This window comes from Lethenteron reissneri, chromosome 65 (assembly GCF_015708825.2).
Source record: "Lethenteron reissneri isolate LAM-NWPU_2019-01 chromosome 65, ASM1570882v1, whole genome shotgun sequence".
NCBI classification, from domain to species: Eukaryota; Metazoa; Chordata; class Hyperoartia; order Petromyzontiformes; family Petromyzontidae; genus Lethenteron; species Lethenteron reissneri.
Window position 1 is genome coordinate 10366974 of NC_083843.1, and position 21445 is coordinate 10388418.

At 52.7% G+C, this 21445-nt stretch overlaps 1 protein-coding gene across 1 annotated transcript in view; it reads right to left on the reverse strand.

Annotated features, from left to right (window-relative positions):
* The window catches only part of LOC133359559 (E3 ubiquitin/ISG15 ligase TRIM25-like), a 223482-nt gene extending 210084 nt beyond the window's left edge, over window positions 1-13398 (reverse strand). The window contains exons 1-2 of the mRNA XM_061578003.1: window positions 12823-13398; window positions 12392-12487 (exon numbers count right to left, since the gene is read on the reverse strand). Of these exons, the coding sequence (XP_061433987.1) occupies window positions 12392-12487; window positions 12823-13398 (672 nt within the window). The remainder of the gene's footprint in view (window positions 1-12391; window positions 12488-12822) is intronic.
* Between the last annotated feature and the right edge of the window lie 8047 nt (window positions 13399-21445).

Consider the following 21445-nt stretch of genomic DNA (forward strand, 5'->3'; position numbering starts at 1 on the left):
CGGGCACAATATCTCGACCAAGCAGCACGCTGTCACCAGCAACAATGGCTCCGATGCGAACAGTGCTGTCAAGACATTGTTCGCCCTGGTCAACGTGGACGCCGGATATGAGCAGTTGCAGGCTTGCCACCATATTCGCTGCATGGATCATTCCGTCCAGATCAGCGTCGTCCAAGTTATAAAACTGATCAAGTCAACAAATGCCAAACTGCGCAAGGCACTCGTCAATATCAGGTGCAGCAAGGTCGTCCGGCCATCGTACCGCCGCGAGGCTGAGATCGTCAAGCTCGCCAGCAAGGAGTCGATGCATCAGGACTCGCCGACCAGGTGGCATTCGACGTTTGACATGGGTGATGACGCCATCAAAAAGCGTGTTCCATTGGACATTATCATGGCACGCTTCCAGGATGTGATCGGCGTCGGTGCTTTCTCTGAACTGCAGTGGGCAAACATCGAGGACGTGACAGCATTCCTGCGAATGTCGCGCCCGGTCATGACCTCGTTGTCGGCAGACCACAAGTCGACATTGGATCTCATGCCAGTGACGATGGAGCACCTGATCCATCATTGCGATCAAGGTGAAGCCGTCCTTAGAGCGATCGATGAGTCCTTGACTGCGACGGGAATGAAGGCTGAGCTGGTGCGGTACCGCAACCTCCTGGTTCAGGAACCCGCCATTGTGGCATCCTACTTGAATCCACAGCTGCCGAAAACAACAGACCAAGACGAGCTGGCTATACTGAAGGCCACAATTACACTTTGTAACAATGTATGCTGATCCTAATGATAAATTTGACCGCGCGCCAAAACGCGCATCTGCGCATGCGCAGAACGCTGACTCACGGTTGCCCCTGGCAACGCAAAAACGGTCGCTTAGCGACTACGGCTGGAGGTTCTCTCGCGTTAAGACTTGATGGTCATTTTGTTTACAAGAAAAATGCCAAAATGCCTCTCCAAAACATAAACAAACACAAAGAGAGTGGCGGCAGCGCTGTGGCATGCAAAACAAACAGTGGAGGAGCAGCGGCTGTTCCAACAGCAAACACACAATGAAGGCACCTCAGCAGCATAGGCTGCGGAAACTGCAGGGCAGTGAACATGGAGACAAGACAGAGGAAGCACATTTCTGCGGCAGCACAAACTGAGGAAATCTTGAACAGCGAGCATCAAGACAAGCCAGGGACTGCACAGTTACTGCTGCAGGAGCACACGCTGAGGACAATCCTGAACAGGGTGCATGGAAACCAGCCATAGAGTGCACAATTACTGCTGCAGAACGAGCTAAGAAAACCATTTTTTAGCTCGTGTGGAGGGCTACTCGGTGCTTTCGCATCGTCCGTCACCCCCACTGATATCATCTTCTCCCCCCCCCCCCCCTCCATGTGTACAGTTAGTACTGTAGAGTCAATGGTTACTACTATAGAGTCAGTAGTTACTACTGTAGAGTCAGTTGATATTATGGAGTCAGTAGATACTACCAAAGAGTCAGATACTACAATAGAGGCAGTAGATACTTATATAGAGTCAGTAGATACTACTGTAATGAGTGGCATCCAAGAGACACGTCGTCTTATTTATTTCTCACACTGGGCACAACACAAGCCGATATATATATACGTCTCCTCACACTGGGCACAACACTGGGTAATATATATGTCTCTACTTTAGCTACACACAGCGAACCTCTCTACACAGTCCCATCGCCTACATCCAACCACACAGCTGGCTGGTGTGACGATGATGACGATGGGAGCCGTGCAGAGGATTTTCCATTCGGCCGAACGACGGAGAGAGATGACAGCAAGCAGCGACACAGCCAGGACCTGGGACCCCTCAAAAACCTCGAACCTTCAGTCCGCTCATATATATACCTCCCGGAACAGCCAGGCCCCGCCTCTGGCCACGCCCCCTTCCAGAACCTTTGAGCAGGTTCCTGGAGCTCCCCGACTAACCCCACCTTTTACCTTTACCCCAGATATGCCCCCCTCCGATTGATTGACTACATAACCTTGCCCATACCAGTGATTACCCTTCTGGGCCGACAGGTGGCACCCTGTCATTACACTACTATAAAGTCAGTCGACACTACTATAGAGTCAGATACTAAAATAGAGTCAGCAGATACTACTATAGTTAGTAGACAGTACTATAGAGTCAGACACTACAATAGAGTCAGTCGATTACTACTATAGTCAGATATGACAATAGATAGATAGATACGACTATAGAGTCAATAGATACCACTGTAGATTCACTAGATACTACTGTAGAGCCACTAGATACTGCTGACACTATTGTACGTAGGGTGTGTTGGTATATATGCCGACAACATAAAAATTGTGGCAGGGAGAGGGGGTAAACACATTTTTGGAGGGGGGGTGGACAATTTTTTGAATCCTTTAAGATCAACTATTTATCCCGCAATATCTATACATTTTTTTTTTATTTAGGCCTTCCTTAAGCGTCTTATAATTTTATTTATGGACAAATGGACAGACACACGGAATGCCAGGCTTTTATAATAGCTCAGTATTTGTGTATGGAAATGTTATGGTTTTTAAGAGAAGTCTAGTTTTTTACTATTTTTTCCCCCGAGCAAAGCCGGGTACTTCCTGCTAGTAATATTATTAAAGCAAACTCTATAACTGTACAAACTCGATGATAGTGTACTGTATGTGAACACGTGGTTTCTGATAGGGTGAACCTATGTGAAGTGATTTTATTGAGGGCAAAAATTTGCCCTCAATAAAATAGGCGTTCGTGCACATTACAGCACATTACAGCAGACCGGAGTGGTAAGAAGCAACAGGAATGAAAACAACTTAAAATCTAGAAGAAAACAAACCCGTCACGACCGCTGCGGCAAACGCCGACTGAGCAAAGTAAACTACTACCGTGCGCAACGAATAGCATTAAAGTAAGTGGGAAATCAAATAAGTAATAAGTAAAAAACAGGGGTTTTTCCCTTATTCAATTTTAGATTTGTTGTTGCCATGCTATTTGATGACCACAACCTGCTGGATAATTGTTGTGGGTCGAGTAATAAAACTCTGAAGCCTACAAAGTGTGCAGTGTATGTGTAATAACGCACTTCCACGACGAATGTTGACTGGCGTCTTTAATTAATAACAACTAGTTGTTGTATTTATGCCCCTTTTCCAAAAATTTAAATTAAGAATAATTAGGCCAATATATATTTTTTTTGTTTAATTAAATAATGAAAACAAGCCGCTACTCCTCACAGGCTACACCAGGCATTTAAGAAAAAAAGTGGAATGCCATTAAAAACTGCAAACGTCAGCACCAAGCCCCGGCCACCTTTGTCTTCCCACGGTTCGGCACGAAAACAGGCCCGCCATAAATCCGTGGAGGGGTCTGGCCTCGGGATGACCCACTCAGGGGGAGGAGGGGTCAAAGGGTCGCGAGGGGGGGGGTCTGTGCCTGGCATTCAGGGGACGTTTGTTTTTCTGTTGTTGTTTCTCTCGAAAGAGATGCGCAGAGGGGAGGGGTTCACGTTTTGGGGTTTTAAGCACAAACGCACATCACGCAGGGCAGTCTGGTTCGAGTCGTGCTCAGTCTTGTGACTCGGCTTGCGACGCAGTGTTGCAAGGGAGGCTCGCAAGGGAGCCAGGGCGGAGGCTTGCCGAGGCATCAACACCAACCATGGGTGCCGTGCCTCGAGGGGAGATGGGACGAGGAGGGGTCGTTAGGGGCTGAGTTCGGCATGGACCGACAGAGTATCGCTAAAAGTTTGATTCTACATTGCGCGCGAAGCTGGCGGCGGCACGCCAAGGGAGAGGGCACGGAGAGATTACAAGAGCAGTGGAAAAAGCCTGGACCAGCGCAGCCCTGAAGGAAGGGCGGGAGAGGCGCCACCGGGTACCCGCGTGGAGCTGGTAGCTGCACGCCAAGGGAGAGAGCACGGAGAGAGCACGGAGAGAGCTGGCGCAACCAAGAGGAAGGGCGGGAGAGACACCACCGCGAAGCTGGCAGCTGCCCGCCCAGGGAGAGAGCACAGAGCAAGGGGGAGAGCGTGACCAGCAACCGAGAAAGAGTGTCAGCACTGGCGACCTGCGGATGAGCTGCGAGCGCTATTGGGCACCGCCGAAGGCGAGCATCGTGCCGACTCAACAATCATCCAGCAGTGGAGAAGCTGCCACCAAGAGAGAGAGCGCCATCGAATGCACCGTGTGTTTAATACACACACACATCGACCAGCACCCACTGAGAACAGACAAGACGTCCAGCAGTGGACGACGGAATCATCGCACCACGACGACGAGCGTCGTGCCGACTCATCATCCAGCAGTGGAGGAGCTGCACGCTATCCGACGACGGAATCATCGCGCACCACGACGGCGAGCGTCGTGCCGACGCCACTCATCTAGCAGTAGAGAGAGTGAGCAAAAGAGCAGAGACACGCCCGAGCGAGGGAGCAGGGTGGGAAGCTGCTGTTGGTGGTATACCCCTCCCCCACCCCCCGCAAGCTAACGACACAACTCCCGGCTCTAAAAAAATAATAATTAATTTTACAAGGAGACAACGCACACACAACACGCACACGAATAAGACTTTCAAAAAGTTATCTTTGTGTTTCGAAAAGGGTTGCAATTTCAAGTTGGTACGTTCAATATCAACTGATCGTGCAAAGCAGTTGCTGCCGTCGAGTTACATGAATAAGAAATGTTTTAGTCATTTATTTTCGTTAATTGCATAATCGTGCCGATGAATCTATTGACGTATACTTTTGCCTTTGCATATTAGAGTGTCATATGTTTGTTTAGAATTAAAATCGCTTAACACAAGTGGTTGGGTGTTTCTTTCCAAGTCCATGCAAAACTCTTATTTATAAGAACTGTATCCTGCGTTGAGATATGAATTTGGAGACCTAACATAATATAAACACACTAAGAAAATCAATAAATGTTTAATCAAAGATAATCGTTTTATCCTGATTGATACAACTCTGGATAACCAAGCTAAGCCTAATTATCATAACTGCACACATTAACATCATTGCAAGCATTCGCATAAATTAATACGATTATCTTCGTGATTATCATAATCTATGCATATAATTACATACATTAGCATAATTTTAGCGAAATACGCATTTCTCCAAATGTTTTTTTTATTTGTATCAAAATTTCATAATCCGACATATACAACATACTGCACAGCTCCACTCTCTCTCTGGATGGCTTCCCTCTCTGTTGCCATAACGCGCGCTCTCCTTCTTCCACCATCGCGGAGTGTCTCTCTTTCTCCATGCTCGCCGCTGGCTGGTGGCGAACTTCGAGGAGAGAAGGCTTCGCTGGCAGAGCCCGCCACGTGGCCGGTGGTGAGAAGAGGTAGGAGATGATGTAGTCCGAACTCCAGGCTCCCCACACCGACCAAGAGTCCTCTCTCTGCCTCTCCTTATATTGCTCTAGCCACGCCCCCTCGTGGAACCTTCCTGATTGTTCCTGTACATACCGACGAGCTCCGCCCGTTACCTTTAGTTACCCAGCAGTGACAATGCAATTACCCCTCATTGTCCCTTAGATGGCTCTCTTTCATTGCATCACCCCCCTCTCCCTCCCTGTGATGAAAAGACTAGCTGTCCCGGCTATGAATGAATCCGAACACGTAATGGAAGAGCGACATAACCCAGGTGGCGACGAGCATAAGAACGCACATACAAGAAAAGCGCATGAACGACCATGAAAGCAAGGACAAGGAAGTAAGGCGAATCCCCAACACAGACAAAGGCACATATGAACGTCAACTAAATCGGGGAGTCTTCGAACGGGTCTCGCGACGCCAGACCATCCCCTGTATTCGTGTCCAGCCCTGCATGGGTCGGCTCGCCAGGAGGCAGGGCGGTCAGCGGTAGGGTGGTGGAGTCCATCAATTCCGGCACTTGATCGTGCGAGGTCGGCGTCCGCAGCAGCAGTCAAAGGTTCAGCAGCTGTGGGTGGTAAAATAGAATCCCTCTGGGGATCAATCTGCAACCGCTCTGGCACGTCAAATACATCAGACCCCGGCAGGCCAATTTTTAGGGATGACGAAGCAATGCGCGGAGGAAAGAACGGTTTCAACCGAGATGAATAGACGAACCAACGACGGAGACCCGCACGAATGCGAAGACACTGTGGAAGCCGAACCTCAACCACCTCAACAGGCCCCTGCCACGGCCTGTTCAGCTTGGGAGAGGTGCCAACAGGCACCTGAGGGAAATAAAGCCAGGCCTGATCACCGACAGACCACGGCATGTTGCGGCCAGACCTACGTGCACAACGCTCATTGCGAGCCTGCGTTTTGTCGGTGTTAACCCAGCCGCCTTCCGCACCTCAGATATTTGGCACAGGGAGTCCCGAACATGGTCGGGTAGGGTCCGTTTAGCGTTTTAACAGCCGTGCCCACTTGGCTATCAATGGGTGGCACGTTCTCTCTTCTATACATGAGGAAAAATGTCGAGAACCCTGTGGAAGCTTGCAAGACCATCCTATACGCGGCGAGCATGCTCGGAACGTGTAAGTCCCAATCGGCCTGTGTTTCACTGACAGTGTGGCAAAGCATGGCAATCAGAGTATGATTCAGCCGCTCGACCATCCCATTGGTGAGGATGGTACGGCAACGTCCTGATTTTTCTAGTGCCCAAAGCGTTTCAGACGTCGCGGAGCAATTTAGAAGGAAAATTTCGACCCTGGTCCATAAGCAATTGTTCCGGGGCACCCTTGTCCATAACGTACCCATTCAAGAACGCATCAGCGATGGAAGATGCCGATTGATTGGACAAGGTCCACGCCATCGGCCATCAAGAAAAATATTCTACACCCACCAAAAGGTATTTGTTACCCCTGGGAGTGCCACCAACTCGTTGATGCATGTGCCCCAAATAGAGAGCAATGGCGGAATATATCTTTGCTGCGGCGGTTTCCGCCGAGCACAGTCAGGGCAGGCACGGATAATCTTAGAGACCTCGGCCGTCATGCTGGGCCAAAAGTAATCCCGTTGCAATGTTAGCAAGGTTTTTTGAACACTGAGGTGCAACAATTTTTTCCCATGCAACACACGAACCAAGCCATCACGGAGGGCAACGGGGACCACAATCCGCCATCGGTCCACCATCTCCTCCCTCCACGTTAAAAGGCTAACCTGAAAAGCCAATCGACCAATGTCGTCCGACGCTGGGGAGTCAAGCAAGTGTTCCGCGCGACACCGTAAAGTAGACAAGGATCCATCCATCAGCTGCTCGCGCACCCACATGGAGCGAGGAAGGTGCAAAACGCTGTCAGCTGGCACATGAGCAGCGTGCATCACGGGATCATCCACGGCAGACATGACAGCTCGGCGAGGTGAAGAGACAGGCGTACAACAACTCATACTAGAAGAACATGCGCAGCGGAAAACATGTGGCAATCATGACAGCGCGTCCGTGTTGCAATGCCGATAACCTTTACAATAAACGACCTCTAAGGAAAATTCCTGTAAAATCTCAAGCCAACGAGACAATTGGCCGGCTGGCTGCTCGATCTTCAAGGAGTATTGGAGAGTCACATGGTCAGTGCGGAAAATGAATTTCCTGCCGTAATGGTACGGCCTATACTGACGCACAAAGTAAACAATGGCCAACAGTTCTCTCCTCATCACACAGTAGCGACTTTCAGCTGGAGAAAGGACATGGCTGCCATACGTGACTACTTTTTCCACACAGTTTTTGGACTGCGATAAAACGGCGCCAATGCCTGTGTTGCTGGCGTCGGTGTCCAATATAAACAACAAGAAAAAATCTGAATATTCGAGCGTCCGTGCGTCAGATAAGGGATTGCGAAGGGCCACGGACGCTGCCTCCTCCTCCAGACCCTATTTAAACCTCTGATTCTTAGCAGTCAGCGCATGCAGCGATTTAGCGACCGTAGCAAAATTTGGCACAAACCGATGGTAATATGACGCGAACCCGACGAAGCTCCGTACATACCCCACGCATGTTGATGTCGGCCAATCGCGAACACAGGCCGTCTTGGCCGATTCTGTGACAATACTGTCAGAGCTCACAACATGACCCAAGTAACGCACCAAATGTTGCAACATATGACATTTTTTTGGTTTAAATTTGAGGTTAGCGGAGCGAATCCTCTCAAAAACAGCACACAAACGTCGAAGGTGTTCATCGAACGTGCGACTAAACACAATGACATCATCCAGATAAATGGGACAAGTGACCCACTGCAAGCCAGCTAAGACGAACTTCATCAAGCGTTGAACATGGCGGGAACTAAATTCAACCCCATCAGAAGGCAATTGAATTGAAAGAGTCCCTGAGGCACGCGGAACGCGGTCTTCGGTTTCCAAAAGTCATCCGGTGGCCATTGCCAAAACCCGGAAGACAAATCGAGAGTCGAGAAATACCGCGCTCCGGATAATGCATCCAGGGAGTCATCCATACGCGGAAGAGGATACGTGTCGGCCACTGAAACTCTATTTAGTTTGCGAAAGTCTACGCAAAATCTGAGATTTCCGTCCTTCTTAACAAGTACGACCAGTGCGACCCAAGGGCTGTTAGATGGGGAAATGATATCAGCGGCCAGTATATCATTCACAGAGCGCAGTACAGGGCTCAACCGATGCGAGTTCTGAAGAATAGGGCTGGCCTCGCCCGTATCAGTGTGGTGGGACAAAAGGGACGTACGTCCCAAATCGAAATCGTCCTCACTAAAAACGTCAGCAAATTCACTCAGGAGAGCACACAACTCCCTGCGTTGGTCGGAGGACAACGACAAATTCTCTCGACATAGCTCCGCGATCCATCAATCATCCGACACAGAAGTGGGACGATCCATCCCCACCAATCGGCAGAACGCACCCTCGTCGTGGTCCGTAAAGGCAGTAGTGGCATGAGATAGCACTGTACCGGCAGGAACCACAACCCCATCTGGACCCCCATTCAGAACTTGCAAAAATGGGGCCTGTCCCGGAACGAACAATTGTCTGGGCGTCGACAAGTGTGAGACCCCTGGTCGCAGTATTAGACGGGGTCAGAAGGACCCCAGGTGCTGCATCTTCACTACGGATGCCTTTCCGATAACGCAATGGCACTAGCATCTGGGATCTCGGCGGAATTTCAACTGTAACGTCCACTAGCGCCTGCATGGCGGCGCACGACAGTGAACGCAAGAGTGGAGACGGTAGAAAAACAATTGTCGACCGGAGGGCATTTCCAGACAACCCTGATCGACCAGAATTTTAGCAGGCATCCTTTGAAGAAAATCAGTGTCCAACAAGCAGGGCACGGCCAATGATCTCGAAATCAAGATCGGCCCAGATGCAGCGATATCCCCAATCGCAATATGGGCATCCACCTGGCCGACAATGCCCATGCTACCCCCATTGGCAGCCACGCAAGCGTCAAGGGCCGGACAAACTCGTGAGACAAGGATAGACAGAAGCTGAAAAATTACATCAGAAATGATCATAACAGAAGCCTCCGTATCCAATGGAGCCAGGTACCATCGAGGAACCCATTGCCGCTGCAACCACGTGACATTCCAACTTTCTCCATTGCATTATTGAGAGAGGCCAACCCCCAGCGACTGTACCCGAACTATGATACGAACGACCCTGATCAGTGATATGAGATGCCTGAGGTGACGAATTAGTCCGGGTGCCTGACGTGTGCCAACTCACCTGCATGGGAAGATGTTGGGCCGTCGACGAAGGAGCCGGAGTCAGAGAACGAGGGCGACTCCGGCAATCCCGCACAAAGTGGCCCAACCAGCCACACCTAAATCACGTGACGGCCGGCCGGCGAGCTGTCCCTTCGTCACCCCGACGTGGCCCGTAGAACCCCTGGCGACAGCGAATGTCGCCCCGACGAAGATCCCAATGAGGAACAACTGCCGCAAGATCACCCCCTGCAGGCGCATCTTCCGGATCGAGGACGACTTTAGCTGGCGACCAACCCTTCGGCTCACTGTCGCGAACAGGATCCCCCATCCACGCAGCCATCTGCGTCCAACGTTGTAGGTTCTCATGTGGGTGCAGGCATCTGGCCGCCCATCAAGACATCTGCGGCTTGTGACCACAAGCAGCGAGAACCACTCCCATGTCCTTCGCCAAAGCCAGCATCCTACCCATAATCAGTGAGTCGAGGACTTCTTGCTTGACATCGGGGTAAGCAGCCACAGCCAAGGCCATAAAAGCGCTATGGTAGCATCTGGGATCCTGACGGAACTCCCCCGCCTCCACTGGATGAACTTTCGTTGAGTATCGGAAGGCAGATCGTAGACCTCTGCCCTTTCAGCGTACACATATTTCAACGTTTTCTTCTTCTCAGGAGGAATCGATCGAAATACCGCCAGTGCGTCATCATCCAAAACGGTCGGCAAAGCTACCAACACCTCTTCCTCCGACCAGTGCACAGACCGGAATGCCGCCTCGAAGTGCCAAGTGAAAGCACTCCAATCGCCACCTGCAGCGATGAATCACTTGACTTGAGGAAGACGGTGGCTGTGCCCGGCTCCGCTCCGTCCAACAACAGCAGCCTCCACCGGCTGTGCACCACGCGGCTCCACAGAAATGCCGGACTCCAAACACGCCTCAACAGCGCCACCCAAGATGGCAGTGCCCCGCCGCGTGGTCTCCGTAGCAAGTGTAATGGCGGATAACTCTCCCGCGCCCACAATGGCGGCCGTCGAATCCGCAGGGGGACCCTCCGAGGCTCCATCCCGAAGCCTCTGCTCGTCACCCCTTGGCAAAACCTCCTGTGGGCGCCCCGTCACCGTAGACGATGTGACAAGTGACACCAGCTGGAGAAGCAACGTCCGGAGTGAGTCCAGCTGCTCCTCCATGCATTTCCACCCGTCCTCCACCCGTTGAGACGAAGATGCCGCAGCTGCGCCGACCATCTCTGCTTTGGTGACTTCACCAGCCGTGGTTCCTGTAACCAGGACCACGGATCCCGGGGTCAGCAGGTCCTGGGTCACTGCCTCGTTGTCGTCAGAAGATGCCACATGTGGGTTCTTCTTCTTGAGATGCTTGGACATTTACACTTTTCGTTGTATTTTCTCATCTCAAGAAGAACCACTTCTAACTCCAGTTGTAATAAAGCACTTCTATGACGAATGTTGAATGGCGTCTTTAATTAATAACTACTGCACAGCTCCACTCTCTCTCCGGATGGCTTCCCTCTCTCTCTGGTGCCGTAACGCATGCACTCCCTCGTCCACCATTGCAGCGCGTCTCTCTCTCTCTCTCTCCACACTCGCCGCTGGCTGGCAGCGCGCTGGGAGGAGAGAAGGCTTCGCTGGCAGAGCCCGCCATGTGGCGGGTGGCGAGTAGAGGTAGGCGAAGATGTAGTCCAGACTCCAGCCTTCCCACACCGACCAAGAGTCCTCTCTGCCTCTCTTTTTGTTGCTCTCGGCGGAGCTAAGCTCCGCCTCTAGCCACACCCCCTCGTGGAACCTTTCCGATGATTCCCGTACATACCCACGAGCTCCGCCCATTACCTTTGGCCCAGTTGGAACCCTTCCTTCTGATTGGATATTAGTTACCCAGCAGTGGCTATGCAATTACCCCTCACCGTCCCTTAGATGGCGCACTCTCATTACACATGTCAGATCACTCTTCCCCGACCCACAAGTTGTGCAAACCGAACCACATTCCAATATCCACTCGATTTCGTAACACCAGGCATATCTCTTCAGGTCGCATCTGGTGTTTGTCAAATTTAACTGCTGATATCATATTTTTATCCAAATCTTTATTTGTTTAATTAATTTATTAGTTTTTTTACTTAATACACGTGTTGCTCTATGTCGTTTTTATTTTTTAGGACGATACGGTGGCAAGATGTTAACTACCTTGCCTGGTATACAGGAGGTCGTGGGTTCGATCCCGACCCTAATGCCTGTATTTTTGGAGTTTGCATATCTCTCGCTTCCCCTGATCGCTGGATTTATCTCCAGATCTTCCAGTTTTTCCCTCCACATTGAGAATCAACATGCATTTAGAGTATTTGGCTGCTATACATTTTGACATGATGGATGATAAGCGCTTCATTGAGCTATCATTTGTAGCCAAGTCGCTTCTGAAAAAGAGATAATAGCTCAGTGGGCCTTAGCTAGTAAAATATAAAGTTGAGTTTTTAGTTTATCTCACCCATTGCAAGTCATTCGAGTTATCCTGTTAAATGCTTTGCAGTCGCACAATATACAAATGTTTTTATATGACTTTTCTTTTGGTTGCATTTCAAGCACCTATGGCCATAATAATTAAATATCATGCACAGTTATTTCACATTGACTCAAAACTAACAAAGTTCACTTAAATCTACGGATTTGTCCTCACAGGGAGTCACAGACTCCATGCAGGGTGGAGGTAACAGGGTCACAGAGCCCATACGTGGTACCTGCACTTCCTTCCGAGTGGCCTTCATCCGTCTCACGAATGCCTCCGCCTCCCTCCTCTTCTCCTCCACCGCTCGCGTCTCCTCAACGACTCCACTCTGCAAGAGACGAAGGCACCAGAGGAGACTCCACTCCCTGAGCGGCCCCCTCTCAGCCTCACTCCACACGGAGCCCTCCACAGTGATTGCTCTATAACCCACCAGAAGTGGTCAGGAAGTCAGCCTAGACTAACTTAAAATGAAAAAAAGTCAAAGGACCATGGAGAGAGAATCAACCCACGGTGAGGTTTGTTTTATGATATTTTTTTAAATAATTCCCAGGGACACTGATGCATTACATCCCATGTTATTATGCGAAATGACAACTTTTATCGGCTCTTGTTGTGGTATCGTTTGTCTACACCTGAGTGGCTCTCACTCCCTGAGGCCCTCACCTTCCGTGTCTCGTGCTCATCCTTGAGTGTGATGACCCGATGTCCTATGTGGTCTCCTGCGATGGTGCAGTCCCTGCACACGAACCTCTTATGTGGAGCCCCTGCAACTTCCTGCTTGCAGAAGAACCTGGAAGGGTCCCCATGCTTCTCGCATCTTCGTTCCTTCAGATTAGAAATGGGCGCCACCAGGTCGTGGTCCTTCAACTTGAGATTCTCCACATGAGGCTTTACGTGTATCCCACAGTAGGACATCTCACATTTCAGGCAGGTCTTCACTGCGGGAGTCTGTCTGTCATTACAGACATCACACAGGACAGGGGAGGCCATCTTCTCTCCAACTCTGAGCTGCTCCACCAGGTTGGCAAGCGCCACGTTCCTCTTCAGCTGGGGTCGCTCAGGGAAGGCCGCTCGGCACTGCGGGCAGCTGAAGCTGCTCGCTCTCTTCCAGGCACCGTCCAGACACCGGAGGCAGAACGAGTGTCCGCAGCTCAGCGTGGAGGGGCAGTCAAACGTGCACAGGCAGATGGCGCAGCTCAGCTCACTGTCTACACAATCACTGGGAGACGCGCTCGCCATGGTCCATGGATTCACTTGGACTCAGTCGCTCGCTGCGGCTCACGGAGGAGCTATCGCAGCAGCTGCTCACACAGCGGAGACGAACAAGGAAATGAACTTGACTTCACCTGCAGTTAAGTTATAAATACCTCGAGACATGCCCTGGAATGTTCCACATGGCGGCTGGGCTCACCTGTGTAGACGTGGCGTCACAGTCCCGCACTTTGTAATAGCTATAACTGCTTTTTGTGTTTAGTTTGTTGTCCTTCCCCTGCACTTAGAATTAGCACTGTTGGCTACGTACGGTGTGGAAGAAGTTCAACATACATACATAGCTTTGACCGGTCTCAAGTGATATAATATTTGTACAAACAAAACCCAGCAGCAGCCACCCGGGACACAGCGATAATGGTTTGTCCCCAAGGCTGATTGACCGGCCAGGTCAGGCTGTGTGTATTGCACACAGTGGAACCGCACCTTGTACAAACATTCTGATGGTAAAGGTTAACTTGTTTTTTCCCATCTGTGTTTTCATTCGTTATTTTTTCGAGCAAGGCCTGTTTGTTTAAGCTTCACAGTCTGTAATCGTCTTCCACCTTTATCAATGAATATTTTAACTACTGGCTTCATGCGACCTCTGTTCATCTGTCAAATATTTTTTTGTTTATTTATTCCCACGACACCGTTTTATTCTGGGTGGATGGTGTATGTTGAACTTCTATCACACCGTACGTAGTCAACCGTGCTAATCGGAGGTGTGTGGGTGAGTGGGTGGGTGGGTGAGTATGTATGTTGAACTTATTTCGCAGCGTACGTAGCCACTCGTGCTAATCGAATGTGCGAGTGGGTGGTGGTGGTTGAGTAAGTGGGGGGGTTATTTGGTGAGAGGGAAGACAGATGGGCAGGAGGATGGCGTGAGGGTGGGCGAGCAGGCGGTGATGGAGGGAGGGAGGAAGGGTGGCTGGGAGGGGCGTGCGGTTGAGTGGTTGGGCCCCTGGGTGGGTGGCCTCACGAATGACCACAGCGAACAGCCCCTGGCTCAACAAACATCGTCGTTCATTTAAGCTTATTAACTATGAAGTACCGGTGAAGACACTTGACGCCGAGGTGGAGGCACACGGATATTTATTTAACACAGCTCGTATGTGACATACAGCACTGGAGGGGGTATCGGCCCCCTCACCCGACTAGCTAAGGATACACTTCCTAGCTAAGTCCTAGCCTGCCTCACAGTCCTCCACTACTGGGCTAGGGGAGGCTACTTGGCCCGACACTGGTAAGTCGGGCCCGGTACCCGGAGTCCCAGACCAGCTCTTAGAAGAGCACCGGCTCTGGCTTTCGGGACCACGCCGCTGGCTCAGTCCTGTTCGGCCCTGATAAGGACATCGAACGAGGGGAGTCCAGGGCTCTATCTAAGACGTCTTCAGTCTTCTTAGTTAACTATAACATAACTGAACTCGAGCCCCTATAACGTCCCCTTTTATACCCAACCCTCCTTGAGGGGTGGGGCCCCGGGGGATCATAACGCCAAACCAGCCCCCCCCAGGGTGTCTGGCTCGGACGTCGCAGAGGGCATCTCCCCGTGCACACACGTAGCCCCGCCCACTGTGTTTGTTTCCCATAGACTGCCATACATAACGGGCCCTCTCTCTAACACCCCTACATCACTCCCCCCCGCATAGCTCGCAGCCGTCCCGGCTGCCAACATACACAATGACAATAAAAATGAATTTATACCGTAACCGCGCGTGTGCCTCACTAATTTTCAACAATAACAAGAACAAGAACACAACAAAATGCAACAGCAAGAAGAGAAAACAACCCGACGCACCCCCCCTTGAATAAATACGAATTCCGTAAAAAAAACAAGCTATATACAATTAGCAGGGAACCCACCATACACACAACACACAATGAACACAACCTATATACAATTTCTTCCGGCCTCATAACAGTCTGCGCATTTTTGCGCGCGTCCTTGCAGCGGGCCCCTCACACGGGGTAACCCCGGGTGGCGGACCGTCAGGTTGCAATTGTCCGTCCCGGAGTGGGACCTCCTCCGATGCCGCGTGACCGTTGGTATCCCCAGAAGGGGTGGTCGGGCGTGAGCCCGTCAGTCTCGATGCACCTGGAGGTGGCACGGCCGGCAAGGCATTAGGTGAGCACGGCGGAGACGGACCCAGTGAGTCGGTCGACCCCCCACACGTCTGGCCACGCATGTGTGAAGTGGGTTTGTGTACCGCAACGAAGGGTTTCAACCGAGAGGGGTGCACGAACCATCGCCGCTTCCCCCATTTAATGCGCACGCACTGTGGTCGCAAGACCTCGACCACTTCCACAGGGCCCCGCCACAGCCGCGCCAGCTTAGGGGAGGTAGCCAGGGGCACTTGGGGACAGTGCAACCATGCCTTGTCCCCCGGCTTCCACTGTATCACGTGCGCCCGACCCAGCCTGAGGCGCTCATTCGCCTTTTGACGGAGGTCCGAGTTCAACATCGCAGCATCCCGCGCCTCTGTTAATTTGGCCAGATTAAATTTGACGTGGTCAGCCAATTTAGTTTTTCCTTGCGGGTCGGGGATCTGCAGCTGGGCGCGAACAGGCGGGTCGGGTTCGCGACCGTACATGAGGTAAAAGGGGGAAAATCCCGTAGCTGCATGGGGTGCCATCCGGTATGCCGCCAAGACCCCCTGAATATGCAGGTCCCAATCAGTCTGTGAATCTGAGACCTGCTGTGCCATCATTGACGAAATGGTGCGATGCAGGCGCTCGACCATTCCGTCAGTCTGCGGGTGATACGGGGAGGTCCGAATTTTCTTTGTGCCTAAGAGGTCACAGACTTGTTTAAGTAATTTACTGGAAAAATTTTTGCCCTGGTCGGTCAGCAGCCGCTCCGGAGCACCTTTGTCCAGGACGTATCCCTGAACAAAGGCGTCCACGATGGCTGCTGCCGACTGGTTGGCAAGGGGCCAGGCCATGGGCCAGCGCGTAAAATACTCGACCCCTGTCAACAAATACCTATTGCCCCTGGGGGTGGCGGGAAATGGGCCCAAGATGTCCAGCGCGACAAGCTCATTTATTCTGGACACCTTGATCGATTGTAAAGGCGGGTTAGACTCCCGTGCTGGCGGTTTCCGTTGCGCACACCGCGGGCATGAACCCAATAGATCCCCAACATCCCTTGTCATACCAGGCCAAAAAAAATCTAGTTGTATCAGTGCAAGGGTCTTTAGGGTCCCCAGGTGTAACAGGCGCTCATGCGCGGCCCACACCACCTTGCCTCGCAACTCAGAAGGGACGACCAGCCGATGTCGCTGGGATTTGCCGTCCCAATGCATGAGCAGACCCTGCACCATTTCCCATGCACCTGAATCACCTTTCACCCGCCCAGCACCCCCGACGCGACGACGCCACCCGAGGAGGGAGGTATCCTCCATTTGGAGGCGCCCCCATTCAGTGACGGGCAACCCCAACAGGGAATCTCTTCCCTGTTGTTCGATCGAATTATTAGGCAGTGGTTCGTCGTCGTCGGTGGCTGCCAGGATCGGAACCGATGCGTCCCCTGAAGGTCTGCAACGTCCCGACCCCAGGAGGCATGCACATTCCGAGGTGGTTGGCATGCGTGACAGAGCGTCCGCGTTGGTATGGCGAACGCCCTTACGGTAGGTGGTTTCAAAATCAAAGTCCTGGAGAACCTCCAACCATCGAGACAACTGTCCCGATGGTTGTTGAACTCGCAGGGCATACTGTAGTGCCGCATGATCTGTGCGGACGGTGAAATTCCGACCGTACAGATATGGGCGATACTGTTGGATGAAAAAAACAATTGCCAACAGTTCCCTACGGGTGACACAATATCTTTGCTCCGCAGGAGACAACACCCGACTACCGTACGCGACCACCCGTTCCACGCCATCAACCACCTGGGAAAGCACACCCCCAATACCCGTGTTGCTCGCATCGGTGTCGAGCAAAAAGGGCTTCGAAAAATCAGGGTAAATCAAGGGAGGGGCTTTTACCAGGGCGTCCCGAAGGGAGCGGAACGCAGCCTCCTCCTCTTGACCCCAGTGGAACCGAACCCCTTTAGATGTTAAAGCGTGCAGGGGTTTTGCAATTGTCGCAAAATCAGCAACAAACCGTCGATAATACAACGCGAACCCAATGAAACTCCTGACCTCTCCCACCGAGGTGGGAGTCGGCCAGGAGCTGACACACTGCGTTTTGGCGGGATCGGTAGCAATACCTGAGCGTCCCACGATGTGCCCCAAATAACGCACCGAATCACGCAACAAATGGCATTTTTGGGGCTTGAATTTCAAATTAGCAGCCCGCATCTTTAGGAAAACCCCCCGCAACCTCTGGAGATGTTCATCAAAAGTTTTACCAAAGACGATAATGTCATCCAAATAAATGAGGCACGACTCCCATTGCAGTCCAGCCAAAACCAATTCCATTAAACGCTGGAAAGTTGCCGGCGCTGAGTGTAAGCCCATCGGCAACCGGTTGAATTGAAACAAGCCGTGCGGTGTACGGAAAGCAGTTTTAGGCTTTGACTCATCGTCCAGAGGAAGCTGCCAGAATCCCGAAAGTAAATCGAGTGTGGAAAAGAATCGCGCTCCCGCCAAGGCGTCAAGCGATTCATCCATCCGAGGGAGCGGGTATGCGTCGGCAACCGAAATTTTGTTAAGACGCCGGAAGTCAACGCAAAACCGCAACGAACCGTCCTGCTTTTTAACCAGGACGATCGGCGCTCCCCAAGGGCTGGTGGAAGGAGAAATGATGTCTGCGGCCAACATGTCATCAACAGCCGATTTGACATGGTCCTTTTCGGCGGGACTCAACCGAAACGGATTTTGGCGAATTGGCGCGCTGTCACCCGTGTCAATATGGTGACGCAGCAAGTGAGTACAACCCAAATCATATTTATTTCGACTAAAAACGTCGGAAAATTCTCGCAGTAGTGTTTTAAGTTGTTGACGCTCTGAATTTGACAGGTCCGTCGATCCCGCACAAAGCGCCTCGAGCCACCCTTCATCGCTGTCCGAATGCGGTCGCGACGCAGGGACAGTGTTGACGTGATTTACGGCGGGTTCCTCACACGGCACCGGCGTCGCGTGAGCAAGCACGGTCCCCTGTGGGACCACCACCGTCCGCGAGCCCACATTTAGGACCGCGATGAAGGGTTCACCATCCCCTCTCACTATGGTCTGGGCCGGAAGTAAGTCAGGTCCACTAACCCCGGCCCTAGACGGCCCCAACAGAACCCCTTGGGCCCCAGTACCCTTAACGAGGGGCCGCCGAAGTTTCAAGGGTACCAACATTTGCGTCCCCGGAGGGACGCGTACCGTTCTCTCCACGAACGCCGGCACCGTCGCGAACGCCGTCCGAGTCGCAACCGGTGATGGCAGAAACGCCATGCGTCTGCCCGACGGAAGCTCTATACAACCCTGGTCGATCAAAATCACAATCGGCATTTTGGCCAGGAAGTCCGTCCCCAGCAGGCACGGAACCGCCAGCGAGGAGGAAACAAAAATTGGCCCAGACAATTTTATTTCCCCGATACAAATTTGGGCACGAATTTGTCCGATGATGCCAAGTGAGCCCCCGTTAGCCGCATAGAATGGTATGTCAACAGGCATCAAGGGACGACTCCGGACAGGGAGAATATTATAAATTAATTCCGAAATAATAGTCGCCGATGCTCCCGTATCGACCAAGATGCGCACTTCAACCCCGTCGATGTACCCCACAACGGCCGACGACCCCGACGATGCGGCTACCACACGATCGGCCAGCACGGACCACTGGCCGGGTTCGATATGGGTACCCGGGGTGGTGCGTGATACCGGCCCCCCTTTCGTTGCGGTGTTTGAGTGCGTGACGGGTGTGTGTGTGGGCCAAACGTGTGGGGTGCCGCGACTCGCCGGTTTATGATGGTGGAGCTTGGGATGAGGCCCGTCGTCCCGGTGAGGTGTCGTCCCGCGCTGACGAGGAGAGCGGCACCCCGAGGCGACGTGGCCCCGGACGCCGCAGTTAAAACACCGCGGGAGCGGCGTCGGAGGTGACGAATGGTCGGAACGGCCCGACCCGTCCTGGCCCGGCCGTGCACTCGTCGCCTGTTGCCGTCGGTGGTCGACGGCGTAGAGTTCCTCCGTCGGAAGGGTGGCTGCAGCCACCGCACGCCCCGCCGATGCCCTGCTGGCTTTTCGTCGGAGCGACAGGAGGTTGGCGTGGAGGAGCCTTGCCGCCTGGAGCGACGTCATCTCTGCATCCTCCTGCGCGACCACAGCGATGTCAAGGTCGTCAGCCAGGAGGAGTATTTTCTCCGTCACCATAGCGTCGATGCCGTCGTCATCCATACGGGGGAAGGCCGACTTGGCCATCGCCAGGAGGCTCGTTCGGTACGCCAGGGGCGACTCCTTTTCACCCCGCTTGCGGTCGTAGAACTGCTGTCTGCATTCCGCCGATGGTCCGTAGACCCCTCCCAGCAGCTGCAGCGCCATCGGTAACGTAGCCCGCCTCTCTTTTGGTGCCGATGTGAGGGCTGCGAGCGCGTCGCTGTCGAGGAGCGCCGGCAGCGCGCAGAGAGCCTCCTCGTCTGTCCACCTCGCCATCTCTTGATGGGCGAGGAATCGTCTGCGGAACCCGGCCCAGTCCCCCTCCGCGCCGACGAACTCTTTCAGCGGGGGCAGCCTCTGATGGAGTGCAGCGGTCGTTGTTGATTCCCGCGGGCGGATGTCACCTCCACTCGGCTGTGCGTCGGTACGAGCGGCCGATGGGATCGCCTGTCGCGGTGGTGATGACGTCGCGGCTTCAGCGACGGCGATGCCAGAGTGGATGTGTAGGCTGGCCACGCCCCGAACAGCTGCAGCGTCGATGGCGGGAGTTTCAAACTCGGGCTGCTCCGAAATGGCGGGAAGGCACCCTGGTCGTTGGCCCGCCTCGCCCCGTGTTGAATCACCGGCCCCCAGCCGCGTGATGGTCTCCAGCGTGGCGGCAGCGGCATATAACAGCTCCGCCAGCCTCCCGTGAGCCAGCCGCAACGCGTCTGACTGTGGTCCTTCTTCACTCAGATGCCCCGGTAAGGAGACATCAGGCCCCGGCTGCACCATGGCTTGTGTAGCCATCCCGGGCTCGACGATCTCGGCAGTATCTTCCTCTTGCGGTACTTTGGCCCGCGCTGTCTTCCGCGTGTCCATGTTCGAGTTTTACTTCTGACACCAGTTGAAGTACCGGTGAAGACACTTGACGCCGAGGTGGAGGCACACGGATATTTATTTAACACAGCTCGTATGTGACATACAGCACTGGAGGGGGTATCGGCCCCCTCACCCGACTAGCTAAGGATACACTTCCTAGCTAAGTCCTAGCCTGCCTCACAGTCCTCCACTACTGGGCTAGGGGAGGCTACTTGGTCCGACACTGGTAAGTCGGGCCCGGTACCCGGAGTCCCAGACCAGCTCTTAGAAGAGCACCGGCTCTGGCTTTCGGGACCACGCCGCTGGCTCAGTCCTGTTCGGCCCTGATAAGGACATCGAACGAGGGGAGTCCAGGGCTCTATCTAAGACGTCTTCAGTCTTCTTAGTTAACTATAACATAACTGAACTCGAGCCCCTATAACGTCCCCTTTTATACCCAACCCTCCTTGAGGGGTGGGGCCCCGGGGGATCATAACGCCAAACCAGCCCCCCCCAGGGTGTCTGGCTCGGACGTCGCAGAGGGCATCTCCCCGTGCACACACGTAGCCCCGCCCACTGTGTTTGTTTCCCATAGACTGCCATACATAACGGGCCCTCTCTCTAACACCCCTACAACTATATGACTTTCACCGTCCATTTTCCTATTATGTGTAAAAAATCGAGGATTTAAATCTTCATAACCTAAACAATATATATTCATCACCTATTGTTAATGTTAATATTTTACATCCTGGAATCGCTGAGTTTGGACGATTCTATAAACCTATTTTTATTTTACCAGGTAAGGCCCACTGAGGTATACAGCTCTTTTCAGAAGCGACCTGGCCACAATTGATAGCTCAACGACGTGGCTTATTACGTGGACATTTCTC